Here is a 14,516-nt window from a genome sequence, read left to right as displayed (position 1 = left end):
CCGAGGAGGCCCTGACTCACCTGAGGAGGTTGCCCCTGGGCAAGCCCTGCTCTCGGGCGTGGGTTCCGCCCACAGTGAGGCTCAGCCTCTTGGCCGCGTCCGGCCTCCCCTCAGTGAGGCTGCCCTCGTGGGCCCGGTCTGGGGAGGAGGCTCCGTAGCGCTCCTCCAGGCAACGCAGGGGCACCGTCCTGTTGACGGGCTGGAAGATGATGGCTCCGCTCTGCTGCGAGATGGGCCGCCGGTTGCCCACATAGCAGCGTACCAGGCCAGGGATGGAGTCGAAGCTCTCCATCTCAAACTGGTACTGCACGCGGCTGTAGGCCTCGCTGAGCCGCACCACCGTCCGGCGGATCTTGAAGTGCTGAGGGAGGTTCTTCCACTGGCAGGTCAGGACGAAGTCTCCCGGGCTGGACAGAGAATCACGAACCAGGAAGTCACCATCTCGCTGCATGAGGTTTTCTGACACCTTTGGGACAGAACGGCAAGTGAGGAACAGGCAAGGCAAGCTTAGCTGCACTACGGACAAGGCTATAATGTCTCCTCTTCCTCGGTCGGCTCTTTATTTTGTCAAATTCTGAGAAGATTCATTCACTTATGAACTATTTGTTGATCACCTACTGTGTGGCATCACCGACTCAATGGACATGAGTTTGAACAAGCTCGGGGAGATGGTGAAGGACAGGTAAGCTTGGCGTGCTGCAGTCTATGGGGTTGCAGGGTCGGACATGACTGAACAGCAACACTGTGTGCCAAGTACTGCTGTAGGCACTGCATTTATATAGTGAATGAAGCTGAGCCTCCACTGGCTCAGAGCTTCTGTTTTCACTGGAGAGCTTCTATTCTAGTAGGACAAAAAAGGAACAGGTATGCCATGTCAGATGTTGTAAAGTTAAGGAAAAAGTAAATTGGGATGGGGGCTGACCTTTTAAATATGGTGGTTAGGAGGGTATCAGGAGAAGATGACATCTATGCAGACCTGAAGGATGTGAAGTGATAAAACTAAATTTGTGTCTGGTGGGTCTGATTCTTTCTCTCCCTGCAACACCTGGAGGAGGATGTTGGTTGTCATCTATGGGTCATCCTCAGAGCCCTCTCCAAAGGAACCCCTCTCCAGGCCTGGTGGGTGGGGAGGAGGAGGGTCTGCATGCAGGTGGAAGCCAGGGACAGTAGAACTAGACCTCTGAGGGTGGCTCTGGGCACAACGATTATTCTGTGGGCCTGGAACAAAGTGGCCAGTCTCTCATCCCACAGAGTTATTGGGAAGGTTATATATTTGCATACATAATATACGAGGCATCCCTGGTGGCTCAGTTGGTAAAGAATCTGCCTGCAATTCAGGTGACCTAGGTTTGATCCCTGGGTTGGGAAGATCCCCTTGAGGAGGGCATGGCTACCCACTCCAGTATTCTTGCCTGGAGAATCCCCACAGACAGAGAAGCCTGGCAGGCTACAGTCCATGGCTTCGCAAAGAGTTGGATACGACTTAGCAACTAAACCACTGCCACATAATATACACAAAGCACTAGCACAGAGACTGGAACATAGTAGATGTTAAAAAAATCATTAGCTATAAGGATACTGAAGTTGGTAACAAAAGGAGAATTTAAACTGTGTCATAGAATGGTTGTTCCCATAGCTAGTCTGCCTGGGTTTGCATTCTGGCTCTTCTGAGAGACAAGTTACGTGTACAAGTTACACTCCATTACATCATCTGTAAACCAGGATAATATCTCCTACAGAGTAGCTATAAAAATTTAAAGGAGTAAAGTGTTAACTATGTATGTGTTAGTCAGAGTCGTGTCTGACTCTTTGCAATCCCATGGACGATATAGCCTGCCAGGCTCCTCTGTCCATGGGATTCTCTAGTTAAGAATGCTGGGGTGAGTAACCATTCCCTTCTCCAGGAGATCTTCCCAATGCAGGGATCGAACTCAGGTCTCCTGCATCGCAGGTGGCTTCTTTACCATCTGAGCCACCAGCGAAGCCCTTCAGAGTTAACTACAACGATCATTATTATCGTTACAGTCTTTAGATATACAATCTAGATGATGTATAGCTGAAAATTTATCCTCATGGCAAGTGGGAAACAAATTTTATGATTATGATAAGGAGAATGATGGTGATGACAGATATCAGATTTATAAACTTTGACAAGTTTTCCAGGACCTGCAAACATTTGATCAGCTAGCTCAGAATAGTATGTTACCATGGTTACCTTAAAATTGCATCTTAGCCTTAAAAATGTTTTCACACAGAAATTCCACTTCTTGGAATTGAGCCTGAGGAAATGATGATAGTGATGAACACAGTAGTTATCTTAAAGGGTGTTGGGAGAGTGCCCAATACAGAGCAGAGCAAACATACAATGGATGCAGACAATGGGGGTTGGCTGAGAACAACATTTCATAGCAGGAGAAAATTCCCAGGTTACATCATTATGGGAAGAAAGTGGGCTGCTAAGTTATAGGCAAAATGAGCTCAAGCTTGATTTGGAAAAGTCTGGCAGGATTTATATCAAAATATTCATAGTGGTTATCTCCAGAAGGGAGAATTATGGGTGAGAGTTTAATTTGCTCCTTTTTTAATTCTATTTTCTATCATCAATTTTAAGCTCAAAGAAGAAAAACAAAGTTGAAATAAGAATTATTTCTTTGATGGTGCTGAGAATCTGCTACATTAAAAACAAAACAAACCCATTCACAATATGATGCCCCTCCCCCACCCCCCTTTCCTGTCCTGTGGTCCTGAGTGACTGACTGGTTGGATCATGTTACAATAAAAACTCAAGGAAAATTCTATACCTCAATTCTGCACTTATTTTTCAATTTCTATACTATTAAATACAAAAACATTATTCATGGCTATGACCCAAAGGACAATCACACAAAGTATATTCTGGCCATGAGTCTGTCTGGCCATGTCTGTGGTCGCTGGTATAATTCCTCTTCCCTATTTCTGGGCCAGGGCCCGGATAGGGCAAGGGTAGAGAATGAATAATTGCCGGCCCCACTAGGGCACAGGCGGCCTATTTCTCTGGGTTACCTGCCCTGATGATACCCTCTTTTCACCTGAAATTAAACCACGGCCTTAAGAAGGAAGCAGGCTCCACAGGGTATGAGGCTGCAGGCAGCTGGCCAAGAGTTCAATTAGCTGAACCACAGCCCGCCCTCATACTCCCCGAGGTGCCACCCTGCATGGCTGCCTCCCGCTGGGCCCGTGTTTACAGACCACAGAACACCTGCTTTTCCTTCATCCCCTCACTGGCCACAGGCAAATGGACTTTGAATTCCTGACCTTAGCTCTTCCCAAGATCTCCTTAGAAATGGGCCTACGTTAAGTCACCGCAAGCCACTTCATATTATTTCATTTGGGCTGAACTGGAGCTTGCTCCTAATGGCCCTGGGCACATGACCCTGTGTGCGGGCGGGTACCTGTCGGGGGATGCGGCCGTGGTACCAGGCGTGGCTGCGCAGGTCCTCACTGCTCAGCAGCAGCTCCTCCTCCAGCTCCTTCTTCAGCCTCTCGGGGGTCCTGTCCATGACGTGCCTCTCCTTGGAGAACTGCAACACAGGGACCCCAGTCACCAGTGACCTTCCCACCCTGCTCAGACTGGCGAGCCCAGGCCAGCCACCCGGGGAAGACGGCCTTGCAGTCAGCTGCTTTGCTATCAAAGCGGTATATGCCCAAAGCCCCGGTCAGGTAGGGGAGCCTGGATAATGATTACAATTAGCTGTGACCTTTCATTTCTCTGGCTGCAAGTGTGCAGTAAAATTTTCACCTGCACACAGGGACTATGACAGCAGAGTTAGCCAAGCTGTTCCTTTTACCGTCTGCTCGTGTAGCAGCTGAAAACGTGGGGAGCAGGGTCGGGGGCACCAGGGAGAGAGATGTGTGGGGCATGAGGAATATCGAAGTTGCCTAGGGAGCTTCCTCGTTCTCCTTCTGAACTGTCCTGACACACAGCTGGGAAGGCCACGGTCCCCACCTGGACCTGGAGGGACAATACTGTCCAAAGCGCTGCCTTGAGGACCTGAATTTTTTGCTACTGGCCAACTCCAGAGCAATTGGACAGGGTAATGTCTCCTGCATCTACTAACAGAAGTCTTGAGTTTGTGTTTTGTATGTAATTTTAATTTCATTTTTCTAATATTTCATTTTTTTTATAACAGACTGGAAATTGAAACTTAAAGAACTGGCTCTTCCCTTCAGGCAGTTTGAGAATCACTGTATCTAGGTCTTTGCCCATCGGCCGGGACAGGAGTTCTGGGTGGGTAGCACTCACTGGGGTTTAATTTAGAACCCACGCCCACTTACAACATATGAACTGAACTTGGACACCTGCCTGGCTCCTAGCAAAACCAGGCTCAGGGACTATGGCTGAAGGTCATACAAGAAGGAAAAGGTCATGTCCTTGTATTTTCTCAATTTCCCCAGGTTGGCCTCAAAAGCCTGTAGGACTCACAAAATATCCTCATCACTCTGCCCTGCACCTTAGCAAGGAAAGAGCCCCCAAACTGCCTTCAATCGAGGAAAAGACCTGGGGGCTTCCCCGGTGGCTCAGTGGTAAAGAATCCACCTGCCAATTCAGGAGACACAGGTTTGATCCCTGATCCAGAAGTTCCCACAGGCCGCAGAGCAACTAAGCCCACGTTCCACAACTACTGAGCTAGAGCTCTAGAGCCTGGGACCTCAACTACTGAAGCCGGAGCAACCTAGAGTCTGTACTCTGCAACGAGAGAAGCCATTGCAATGAGACGTCTGAGCACTGCCACTAGAGAAAAGCCCGCACAGCAATGAAGACCTGGCAGAGCCAAAAGAAAATAAATAAAATTTTTTTTTAAAAAAGAAGAAGAAAAAGACTTGGGATTTTACTGCTGGATTCTTATCCTCAACCCATGAGGGCACTGGCAGTAGAATGACTCCTGGGCCACTTTCGAGGTGAGGCTCTGGCTTACTAATTGTTTACTTCTCCCCCCTCCCCTTCCCCTCCACTCCTCACAGTGCAGGCCCTCGGGAATGTTTGATGGATGAGCTGAATTCCTATCAAAGTGATGCTGATGCTGGCTGCCCACGGCGCCCGCAGGCATTAGCAGTGATGTCTGACACTGTTGGCTTCGATCATTAATTATGTACAGGTACATCTGAAGAGAGCTCCTGGGGAAGACTTGAGTACAGGCTGTCATCCAGGCCACGTGTGCCATTCATTTATTGTCTGTCTCACCTCCTGCTAGATAATCAGCTTCACGAGACCAGAGCCCATCTGCCTACCTCGCTGTTGCCCTCGAGAAGTGCATGAACACGTGGGCTACTCCCTACTCACTGAATGAACAGATAACCCAAGATGAGGAAGGTCTGTGACTTTTCTTAGTTATGAAAGTTCTGTTTCCTCTCAAATTATCTGAAACCCTGTTATAGTTGGGTGTGTTGCCATACAGCTACAGGATGATATTCCTCAATCTCCCTCTCTTACTGGGAGGTGCAGCCACATGACCAAGTTCTGGCCAAAGAAGGATAAACTTCCACGCTGGTGGGACTTGCAAGCTGAGATGTGATGGCTGGAGCTGCAACACCATCCTGGAGCATGAGGAAGAAGCCAAGCCACAGGAATGGGGGTGGGGGGTTGGGCGGGCAGAAGGCCTGAACAAGCCCAGGTCCCTCACAGCAGTTAAGGCCAACACCCCAGCCCCAGATTGCCCATTTCCAGGTCTTCCATGTAACCTCTCTTTTTTAAGCCTGTTATTTTCAGTGTTCCTCTCACTAGCAGCTGAGTTAAATCCTAGCTGATACTGTGACCCAGGCCTCTATTTAGCCACCCTGGCAATCTGTATGCCCAGCCTAAATCCCTTGTCCTGAGCCCTGAAAATGCAGCAACCAGCAGGTCCCATCCTCTGTATAACCCTCCACTGAAACTGCATTTGCCCTAAGCCCTGAAGCTATTGCCGTACTTCTGTTTGCATTCTCCTTGCTCCCTGCTACCCAACACCCAGGCCATGTCCCCCCACCCTCACCCTCTCTCTCTTTCTCGCATCTCATCAACATCAAAGTTGTTTTTAACATTTATACATGACAATCTTTTACTCTAGGTTTTGAGATAATATTGTTCACACTTGTTACCGAAAATATAAAATCAGCTCTGTTATTTCTGTCCTTAGAGGAAAGTGCACAATTACTGCTCTCTTCCCCTATGGACTTGAGAGGCACTCTAGGGAGGTACCTAGAGAAGAGAGAAAAGATCAGAAAGACCGACCCTCTCAAATAATCTGGGACAGAAACCAGACTTCAAAAAATAAGCCCTTAAGCTCTTGCATAATTTGTGAAAAGTCAGGAGGTTACACAGTTGTCTAGACTTGTATTTTAAAAGAGGAGGAGGAGAAGGAAAAGGGAGGGAGATGGGGAGAGAGAGGGGAGAGGGGAGCGGGGGAGACAGAGCCACAGTGAGCAAGAACTGCAAAGGGCTCCTTATTTCAAGCTGGTGAGGGCTGGTTCTACCGCATTAAAAGGAGGCAGGTGGGCTGCTGGGAGCGTCTGCTTCAGCAGATGACATGGGCGGTGTCTCCCAAACAACTGAAGAGGCGAGTCAAAAGTCACCCACAGGTGACTGATCACCCTCATGATGAAATAGTGGTTATTTGGAGGGTTATTTGGAGTGGTTATTCCTTCTAGAACTTTCACTTGTAGTTTTAATCATATATATTAACACAACTTTTATTTTTCTCAAGTGCCTGTTTTATGAACTCTTGACCTTGGTGACTCTGATTTTGCCACTGTAGGTAAGTATTTTGATCAGCTAGCAACCCCATGGGTGGTGAGGGGTGACCATAGAAAGGTTGGCGAAATGTATCCATCTGACTGCACTGTGACTGCTACTTGTGCACCTTGAGGACCAGAAATGACCAGGAATGACCAGACCTGTGACACTTGGCAGAATTCAGATGGCTTCCCCCAAACAACAGAAACTTTGCTAATGGCGCACCCTTCCACTTAATTGCTCCCATCTGGCAGGCATTTGAAATTTCTTCTGAAATGCCACCATCTTGGATAATTTGGGGGTCTTATGGGGCTTCCCTGGTGGCGCAGAGGTTAAAGCGTCTGCCTGCAATGTGGGAGACCTGGGTTCCATCCCTGGGTCAGGAAGATCCCCTGGAGAAGGAAATGGCAACCCATTCCAGTATTCTTGCCTGGAGAATCCCATGGACGGAGGAGCTTGGTGGGCTACAGTCCACGGGTTGCAAAGAGTCGGACACGACTGAGTGACTTCACTTTCACTGGCTACGAAGTAAATTCTAGTGATTTAAGGTAACACAACAGTACCTCAGCAATGTTTTTTTTGTTTGTTTGTTTTGTTTTAATTGGAGGCTAATTACTGTATTGCAGTGGTTTTTGCCATACATTCACATGAGTCAGCCATGGGTGTACATGTGTCCCCCATCCTGAACCCCCCTGGTTTTTATCCCATTTGCATGGTCATCCATGTCCTCTGAAATTCTAATTGATACTACTAATGAATCCTCCCGGCCTTCCTTAAATTACCTTCTAAGGAGAGCCTAGAGGAGAGCAGCTCTCACTCATACACTGTTAGTTTATGCACAGCCGAGAATTCAGCATGAGAAACTGAATGAGGGACAGGTCCCAGCCCTCCGACAGCTTCCAATCTTGGGAAAATAGGGAGGACACAGCACATCTTCCATACCCGGTCGAGTCCCCATAGCCTTCTCTCCAGGCTGATCTGTTCCAGCTCTTTCACATATGTTTCCACACACATCTTCTGAATTCAATGTGCTTCAAAGACTGGCTGGACACAGTCATTCTCAATCTGCACTGGGCACCATGTACCCAGGCATGTGTAATTTCAGCTCTGCTCTCAGGTTACTCTGGACAGAAGTGCACTGCTCACCAGCCCTTTGGACTTTACATTCTTCAACTGCAGACGGAGACAGCACGGAAATAATTAGGAACAATCAGTCTCTCAAACAGATGCTATAGATGTTCCTAACGGCCACCTTATAGTTGTACAACTTTTTCTTCAGGCTCAAATTCTCCATTTGTCCTTAACTTTGAACTTCATTCCAAGAAGACAAGTCTGATTCCTTGTCTCTCAAGCCTCTTATCTTTAGGGGAGACCACAGACAAGGGACTTCGGTTTCTCTGCACCAGCACAGGCTCTGGCCACCCCGATCTCCTCCGCACACAGCAGCTGGGCCACAACTTCCAGAGGGAGGGAAGATGCTAGGCTTTGGATCAAGAACATTCTGCCCACGAGCCTTGACAGGTTCATTCTAGGGACCAATCCCACTCACAGCCCCCATAAAAGAAAGATGCAGTCTGGACATACATCTTCTACTCCACATCTTGCCTGAGTTGGATCTATCAGAGATTTGAGAGCAGTTGCTTTTTTTTAGGAGGGGGACAGAAGGGTGTAATAAAAAGTGCTGTGTACGTAAGTTAAGTAATAAGCATACCTTGATCAGGAAAGAAAAGGAAGGAAGGAAGGAAAGGAGGGAGGGCTTAGCAACTACTGTATCAGAATTACCACTCACATGGCTCCACTTCTAAAACTTGATCTGGTCCCAGTCGTCAGCATTGGGGTCTGAGATGAGAGGCAGGAAAGTGATAACTATGGCAAAGAAAGGGATGGATGAGGTCCACAACTGTCCAACCACACTGAAGAGTAGCTGGAAAGTTCATTAATTACTATAACTGTTGCTTCTCACGGAAATCTGAGTCTAACTACTACTTTCCTATTGCTGGCATTTCCATAACTCTAATACCAACGAAAGTTACAGCACAGCCTTTAAGAGCTCAGGCCAGCCTGCCCGCTACATCCACAGGCCACTGTGCCACTCACCAGCTGTGTGGCTTAGGGCAAGTGACTTTACCTCTCTGCAGAGCTCCCGGTCTTTACAATGAGGATAATAATGTATGATGAGAGGTTAATAAGGATGAAATGGATCAATATCTGTGAAGCACTTATACCATGGTACACAGACAGCACTGTTAATGGTTTTTATAGACATATCAGAACACTATTCTGGTTAACTAGAATGGAAGGTTTACGTTTGAGATGTTTAAGGTCTGATGCACAGCCATGATGAAGTGGGTGGGCTGGTATTTGGGAGGAAAGCAGCCTGGTACTTGGCCACGTGTCCACTGTCTACTTCAGTCCTCTTAAGAACCTCACTGTCCACCTGCCCCAGGTGGTCCAGTTTTGTGGCCAGGACCGGTCCTGGCTTGCTGAGGTTGGCTCTGAAAATCACTCTAATCTGGGATGCACATCTCTGGAGCCTCACATGGCAGGCAAGTCTGGTCTTGACTTGCTGGAATAGCTGGAGCCCAGGAGATGCTTGGAAAACACATTCTGGAGGCACAGAGCCAGCTCCGCTGACGTGCTGGGAACCTCGATTAACGAGGAAACCTACATTTCAACAGTTCTCCGAGGAAGAAAAGCTGGTCCAGCTGCGGGAGGAACAGCTCGGGTCTTGAGAAGGCTGTGTGATGTGTGATCTTGCATTTCAAATCAGGCAGAACAATGGGACCCAGCCTCTCAGGAGGTTTGCGTTGTAAGTGTGCGTGTGGGGGTAGAGGACGGGGGGTGGGTGGGGGAGGGAGGTGTGTGTACCACAAGCGCAATGGGTGGGAAAGGCCCAGAACAGCTCATTTGTGCGCAGGAAACAGAGAGGATTAGAAAAAGATGGCATCTGCATTATAATTAATATTTATTTTACTCTCTCCCTGCCTGTAAGAAAAGCTTCCCAGTTCCCAGAGAATTTTAAATTGTGCAAGGTCATGGAAAGACCATGTCCCCGGGCTGGGAGCTGTGTGTGGAAAGGAGAAGATTGTGAGGCGCCATCGTGGGGCCACTGACAGATAGCTCAACTGGTAAAGAATCCATCTGCAATGCAGGAGATTCCGGTTCAATTCCTGAGTCAGGAAGATCCCCTGGAGAAGGGCATGGCAACCCACTCCAGTATTCTTGCCTGGAGAATCCCCACGGAGAGAGGAGCCTGGTCGACTACAGTCCACGGGATTGCAAAGGTTCGGACACGACTGAGTGACTAAGCACAGCACAGGCTGCTGGCGGGCAGTGACAGCCTGGGGCCCACCCTCCCGAGGGCACAGTATCCTAGAAGCCAACACAGGGAATGGTGTAACACATCCTTGAGCACTGAAGACAGAGCACTGAATTCTTATCCCTGCCCGTCCGGCTCCTTAGTCTGGGGAAAATTACACCACCTGTTGATCCTTTGATTTTCCTCTGCGACATAAGGGCTCCCTATGGGATAGGGAGGAGGAAGGAGAGGATAGGATATCAGGGTTGGCCCTTGAGGGTAAAACTTGAGAAGAGGGAGAGTGCTTTGGGCATTTGAGCTAAGAGCACCTGGGCTTTATCAGATAGAGGTTCTGGTTGGGGTGGAGAGGGCTGAAGCAGGCAGAGACATCTGGTCACAACATTGCTTTTTTCCTCGCCAAGAGAGCTCTATCTTTTCTCTATGTGGTTCAGACCCACTTCCCTGGCCATTGCTGGCTGACCCAAGCTGGCCCAATCAGAGTTCTTCCTGGGATCTTTCTAAGTGAATTGAGTAAAAAAACACCCTGCTGCTGCTGAGTCACTTTAGTTGTGTCCGACTCTGTGCGACCCCATAGACGGCAGCCCACCAGGATGCCCCGTCCCTGGGATTCTCCAGGCAAGAACACTGGAGTGGGTTGCCATTTCCTTCTCCAATGCATGAAAGTGAAAAGTGAAAAGTGAAAGTGAAGTCGTTCAGTCATGTTCGACCCTCAGCAACCCCATGGACTGCAGCCTTCCAGGCTCCTCCATCTATGGGATTTTCCAGGCAAGAGTACTGGAGTGGGGTGCCATTGCCTGCTCTGGAAATATCATGAGACTGGAAGTACGGAGGTTGCTTCATTTTTTGACCCACAGTGTGGATGAGACTGGGCTGGGAGAATGAAATCATTGTGGGAAGAGAAGAGGAGCAAGAGATGAAAGTGTCAAGTGGCATGCATGTCCCTAACCCCAGGGGATTGCATCAACTTGTCAACTCCCCTGTGACCTCAGTTAGTTTGCACTGGACTCCTGTCACTTGTGACCAGAGAAGTCCCGACCAGGAAGGTGGGGATAGGACAGATCAGACAGAGGGGCACTGCAGGCTGAGGGCTTAGACCTCCACACTCCAGACAGTGAGGGTTGTTGACAATTGCTGCCCGGGATGGCAACAGGTACAAAGAAAGAGATGCTTTTAGACAGATCAATCTGGCTGCAGTGAGCAGAAGGGAGTGGAAGGGGCTGGGGTTAGTGGCACAAGGCCAGTTCAGTCTTTTGAAAGGTGCTGATGATGCCCAAATCCCCATTTCCAGCCTTTAGAGCTGGTGCCGTGGTAGGATATTTACCAGAATCCACTTCAGAGCTCAGATGTCGATATGGATAAATGGAACTCATCTTCTCTGGAAAGCCTGCTCTTCTCCCCCTCCCCCAGACACTGGCACCTCCTCTGCCCTCATTACTCACACAAGAACCCTCAGAACTGGCTTCCACTGATCAAGCAATTCCTGATTTTCCCTCTCACTAGGTCCATTCTAATCCCCATGAAAGTTACCCTGTCCTGTTTTGTCTAAACCTTTACAATCGCCTCCTGACAATTTCCCTATCTCCGTGGTCCAGTGGTCCAACTGCCGCCTACAAAGTCAGAGACTTCTGTAATTCCTGCTCAGGGACTTTAGTCAAGGGGTGCCCCACTAGGGCTCACACGAGTCACAGTCTCTCCCAACCCCTCTTCCCCGCAAACAAACGGGCTTCTTACATCTGGTCTGCACTCTCCCAGGGCTCAGACCTCATCCATAAGGGACACAGACATGCATCCTGCCCTCTCCTCCCAGATTCCTGAGCTTTGAACACATTACATTTCTCACAGCCCCGTGAGCTACAGCACCACCCTGGCCGTATACTGATACCTCATATTGGGAGCCAGGTCTGAATTTGATAGAAGGCCCAGGTCATGAGAAGGTGTGGATACATAAGTGGAGACATCTTTGTGGGTCGCCAGAAATAAGCGGCAGAGGCTTCACTGATGGAGAGAATGCACAAGGGCCCTGCTATTATGCGGCGGAATCCATGAAAGTGTTAGTAGCTCGGTTGTGTCCAGCTCTTTGCGACCTCATGGACTATAGCCTGCCGGGCTCCTCTGTCTATGGAATTCTCCAGACATGAATGCTGGAGTGGGTTGCCATTCCCTTCTCCAGGAGATCTTCCTGACCCAGGGATCGAACCCAGGTCTCCTGCAACACTGGCAGATTCTTTACCACTGAGCCACCAAGGAAGCCCTTAAGTCAGCAGATTTGGGGCATTAAAGTTTTTTGGACTATATTTAAAGGGTCCACATGTTCCAAAGGGTCACGGTATTCTACAAATAAAATCCAAAGGCCAGAGATGCCCTTCTCCATCTGGCCGTGAGCTCCCTTTCTGAGGTGCACTGACCAGGGCCCTGGTCACTGGGACCTTCCCCAACTTCCCAGACACACAGTCTCGTACATCCCTCCTCCATACTCTCAGCCTGTGGTCCACAAACAGCAACCCCTCTGTAAGTGCCACTGTGCAGCCTGGTTGGAGCCCAGGCTGGTGAATGGGGAGAGGCTAGAAGAGAGACGGACAAGGAGGCTGGGCCTTGAAGGCCACATTGAATTAGTCTGATTACATCAAAGGGGGCAGGGGGTCCACTGTCACATACTGCACAGGGGGGCCAAGGCTCTCTGCCAGGCATGAGCTCCGGGGGCCAGAGGCCATGGCTCACTAGTCTGTGGCTCCCAGAGCCTAGCCTGTGACTGGCACACAGCGTGTGTCCAGTAGCCACTTATTGACTGGAACCCTGCTTGCCTTCTTGCCCTCCATGTGGCAGCTTCCTTGTCACTGGGCGGGGAGAAAAAGAGAGAGTCTGAAGGCCGGTCAAGAACAGGTGACGAAAAACAGGCATAGGTCAATGGAACGCAATAGAGAGCCCAGAAATGAACCCACACTTTTACGGGCAATTCATCAATGACAATGGGGGCAAGAATACACAGTGGGGGAAAGTCAACCTCTTCAATAAACGGTGTTGGGAAAACTGCACTTACGTGTAAAAGAATCAAATGAGACTCCTTTCTCACACCACATACAAAAATAAACTCAAAATGGATTAAGGACTTAAATGTGAGACCTGAAACTATAAAAAACTTCTAGAAGAAAACATAGACAGTGCACTCTTTGACATCAGTCTTCATAATTTCTTCCTCCTCAGGCAAGGCAAACAAAAGCAAAACCAATGGGACTGCATCAAACTAGAAATCTGCACAATGATGGAAACTATTAACAAAGTGCAAAGGTCTCCTGCTAAATAGATATTTGAAAACAATATATCTGATAAGGGGTTAATATTTTAAATATACAGAGAGTTCATACAACTCAAGAGCAAAAAACCAAACAACCTGACTTTTTCAAATGGGTAGAGGATTGAGATAAATATTTTTCCAAATAAGACCTAATAGATGGCCAACAGGCACGTGAAAAGATGCTTACCATCACAAATCATCAGGGAAACGTAAGCCAAAACCACAATGAGACATCACCTCACACCAATCAGAATGGCTATTATCAAAAGGACAACAGATACTACAAGTTGGAGAAAAGGGATTCCTGGTGCACTATTGGTGAAATGTAAATGGGTACAGAAGCTGTGGAAAACAGTACAGAGATTCCTCAAAAAATTTAAAACAGAACTACCATAAGATTCAGCAATTCCACTCCTGGATATTTATCTGAAGACAACAAAAACACTGACTAGAAACAAACTATGCACCGCTGTGTTCACTGCAGTGTTACTTACCATAGCCGAGATACGGAAGCAATCTAAGTGCCCATCAATAGACGAATCGATAAAGAAGACTTGGCATATACACACAATGGAATATAACTCGGCCATAAAAAAAAAAAAGAAACCTCGCCATTCGTGACAACGTGAATGGACCCAGAGGGTATCATGCTAAGTGAAATAAGTCAGGAAAAGACAAATACCATAGAATTTCAGTTATATGTGGAATCTAAAAAACAAAACAAGGGACAAACATAACAAAACAGAAACAGACTCAGAGATACAGAGAACAAACATAAGGGAGTGGGGTTGGGGGAGGAGATAAATAGGTGAGGAAGATTAAGAAGTACAAACTTCCACTTGCAAAATAAATGAGTCAGGGGATGAAGTGTACAGTGGGGGGAATACAGTCAAGAATTATGCAATGTATCTGTGTGCTGACAGATGGTAACTAAACTTATCATGGTAATCATGTGAATGTACAGAAATATCAAATCATTACGCTACATAACCGGAATTAACATAGTGTTATATACATCGACAGTACTTCAAAAACAAACAAACTCATAGGAAAAAAAGATCAAATTTGTAGTTACCAGAGGCCAGCGTCGGGGGAGGGAGAATTGGATGAAGGCAATCAAAAAGTTCAAGGTGAATAAGTTCCAGGGATATATGTAC

The 14,516-nt window shown here is 47.9% G+C and overlaps 1 protein-coding gene and 1 long non-coding RNA gene across 8 annotated transcripts in view; one reads left to right on the top strand and one right to left on the bottom strand.

Annotated features, from left to right (window-relative positions):
- BCAR3 (BCAR3 adaptor protein, NSP family member) overlaps positions 1-14,516 on the bottom strand; it is a 221,575-nt gene that overhangs the window by 26,171 nt on the left and 180,888 nt on the right. For 6 of the 7 annotated variants that reach the window (XM_061411154.1, XM_061411153.1, XM_061411158.1 and 3 more), the window contains 2 exons: positions 3,432-3,560; positions 21-466 (listed from right to left, as the gene is read on the bottom strand). In XM_061411154.1, the coding sequence (XP_061267138.1) occupies positions 21-466; positions 3,432-3,560 (575 nt within the window). The remainder of the gene's footprint in view (positions 1-20; positions 467-3,431; positions 3,561-14,516) is intronic. The other variant, XM_061411152.1, reaches the window with a different exon arrangement.
- On the top strand, positions 9,298-13,976 carry LOC133244269 (uncharacterized). The gene is made up of 2 exons (XR_009735353.1): positions 9,298-9,557; positions 13,269-13,976. It is a non-coding gene; the product is annotated as an uncharacterized LOC133244269 (long non-coding RNA).

The sequence above is a fragment of the Bos javanicus genome, chromosome 3 (assembly GCF_032452875.1).
Source record: "Bos javanicus breed banteng chromosome 3, ARS-OSU_banteng_1.0, whole genome shotgun sequence".
Classification (NCBI taxonomy): domain Eukaryota; kingdom Metazoa; phylum Chordata; class Mammalia; order Artiodactyla; family Bovidae; genus Bos; species Bos javanicus.
This window is presented reverse-complemented; position numbering and strand designations above follow the sequence as displayed.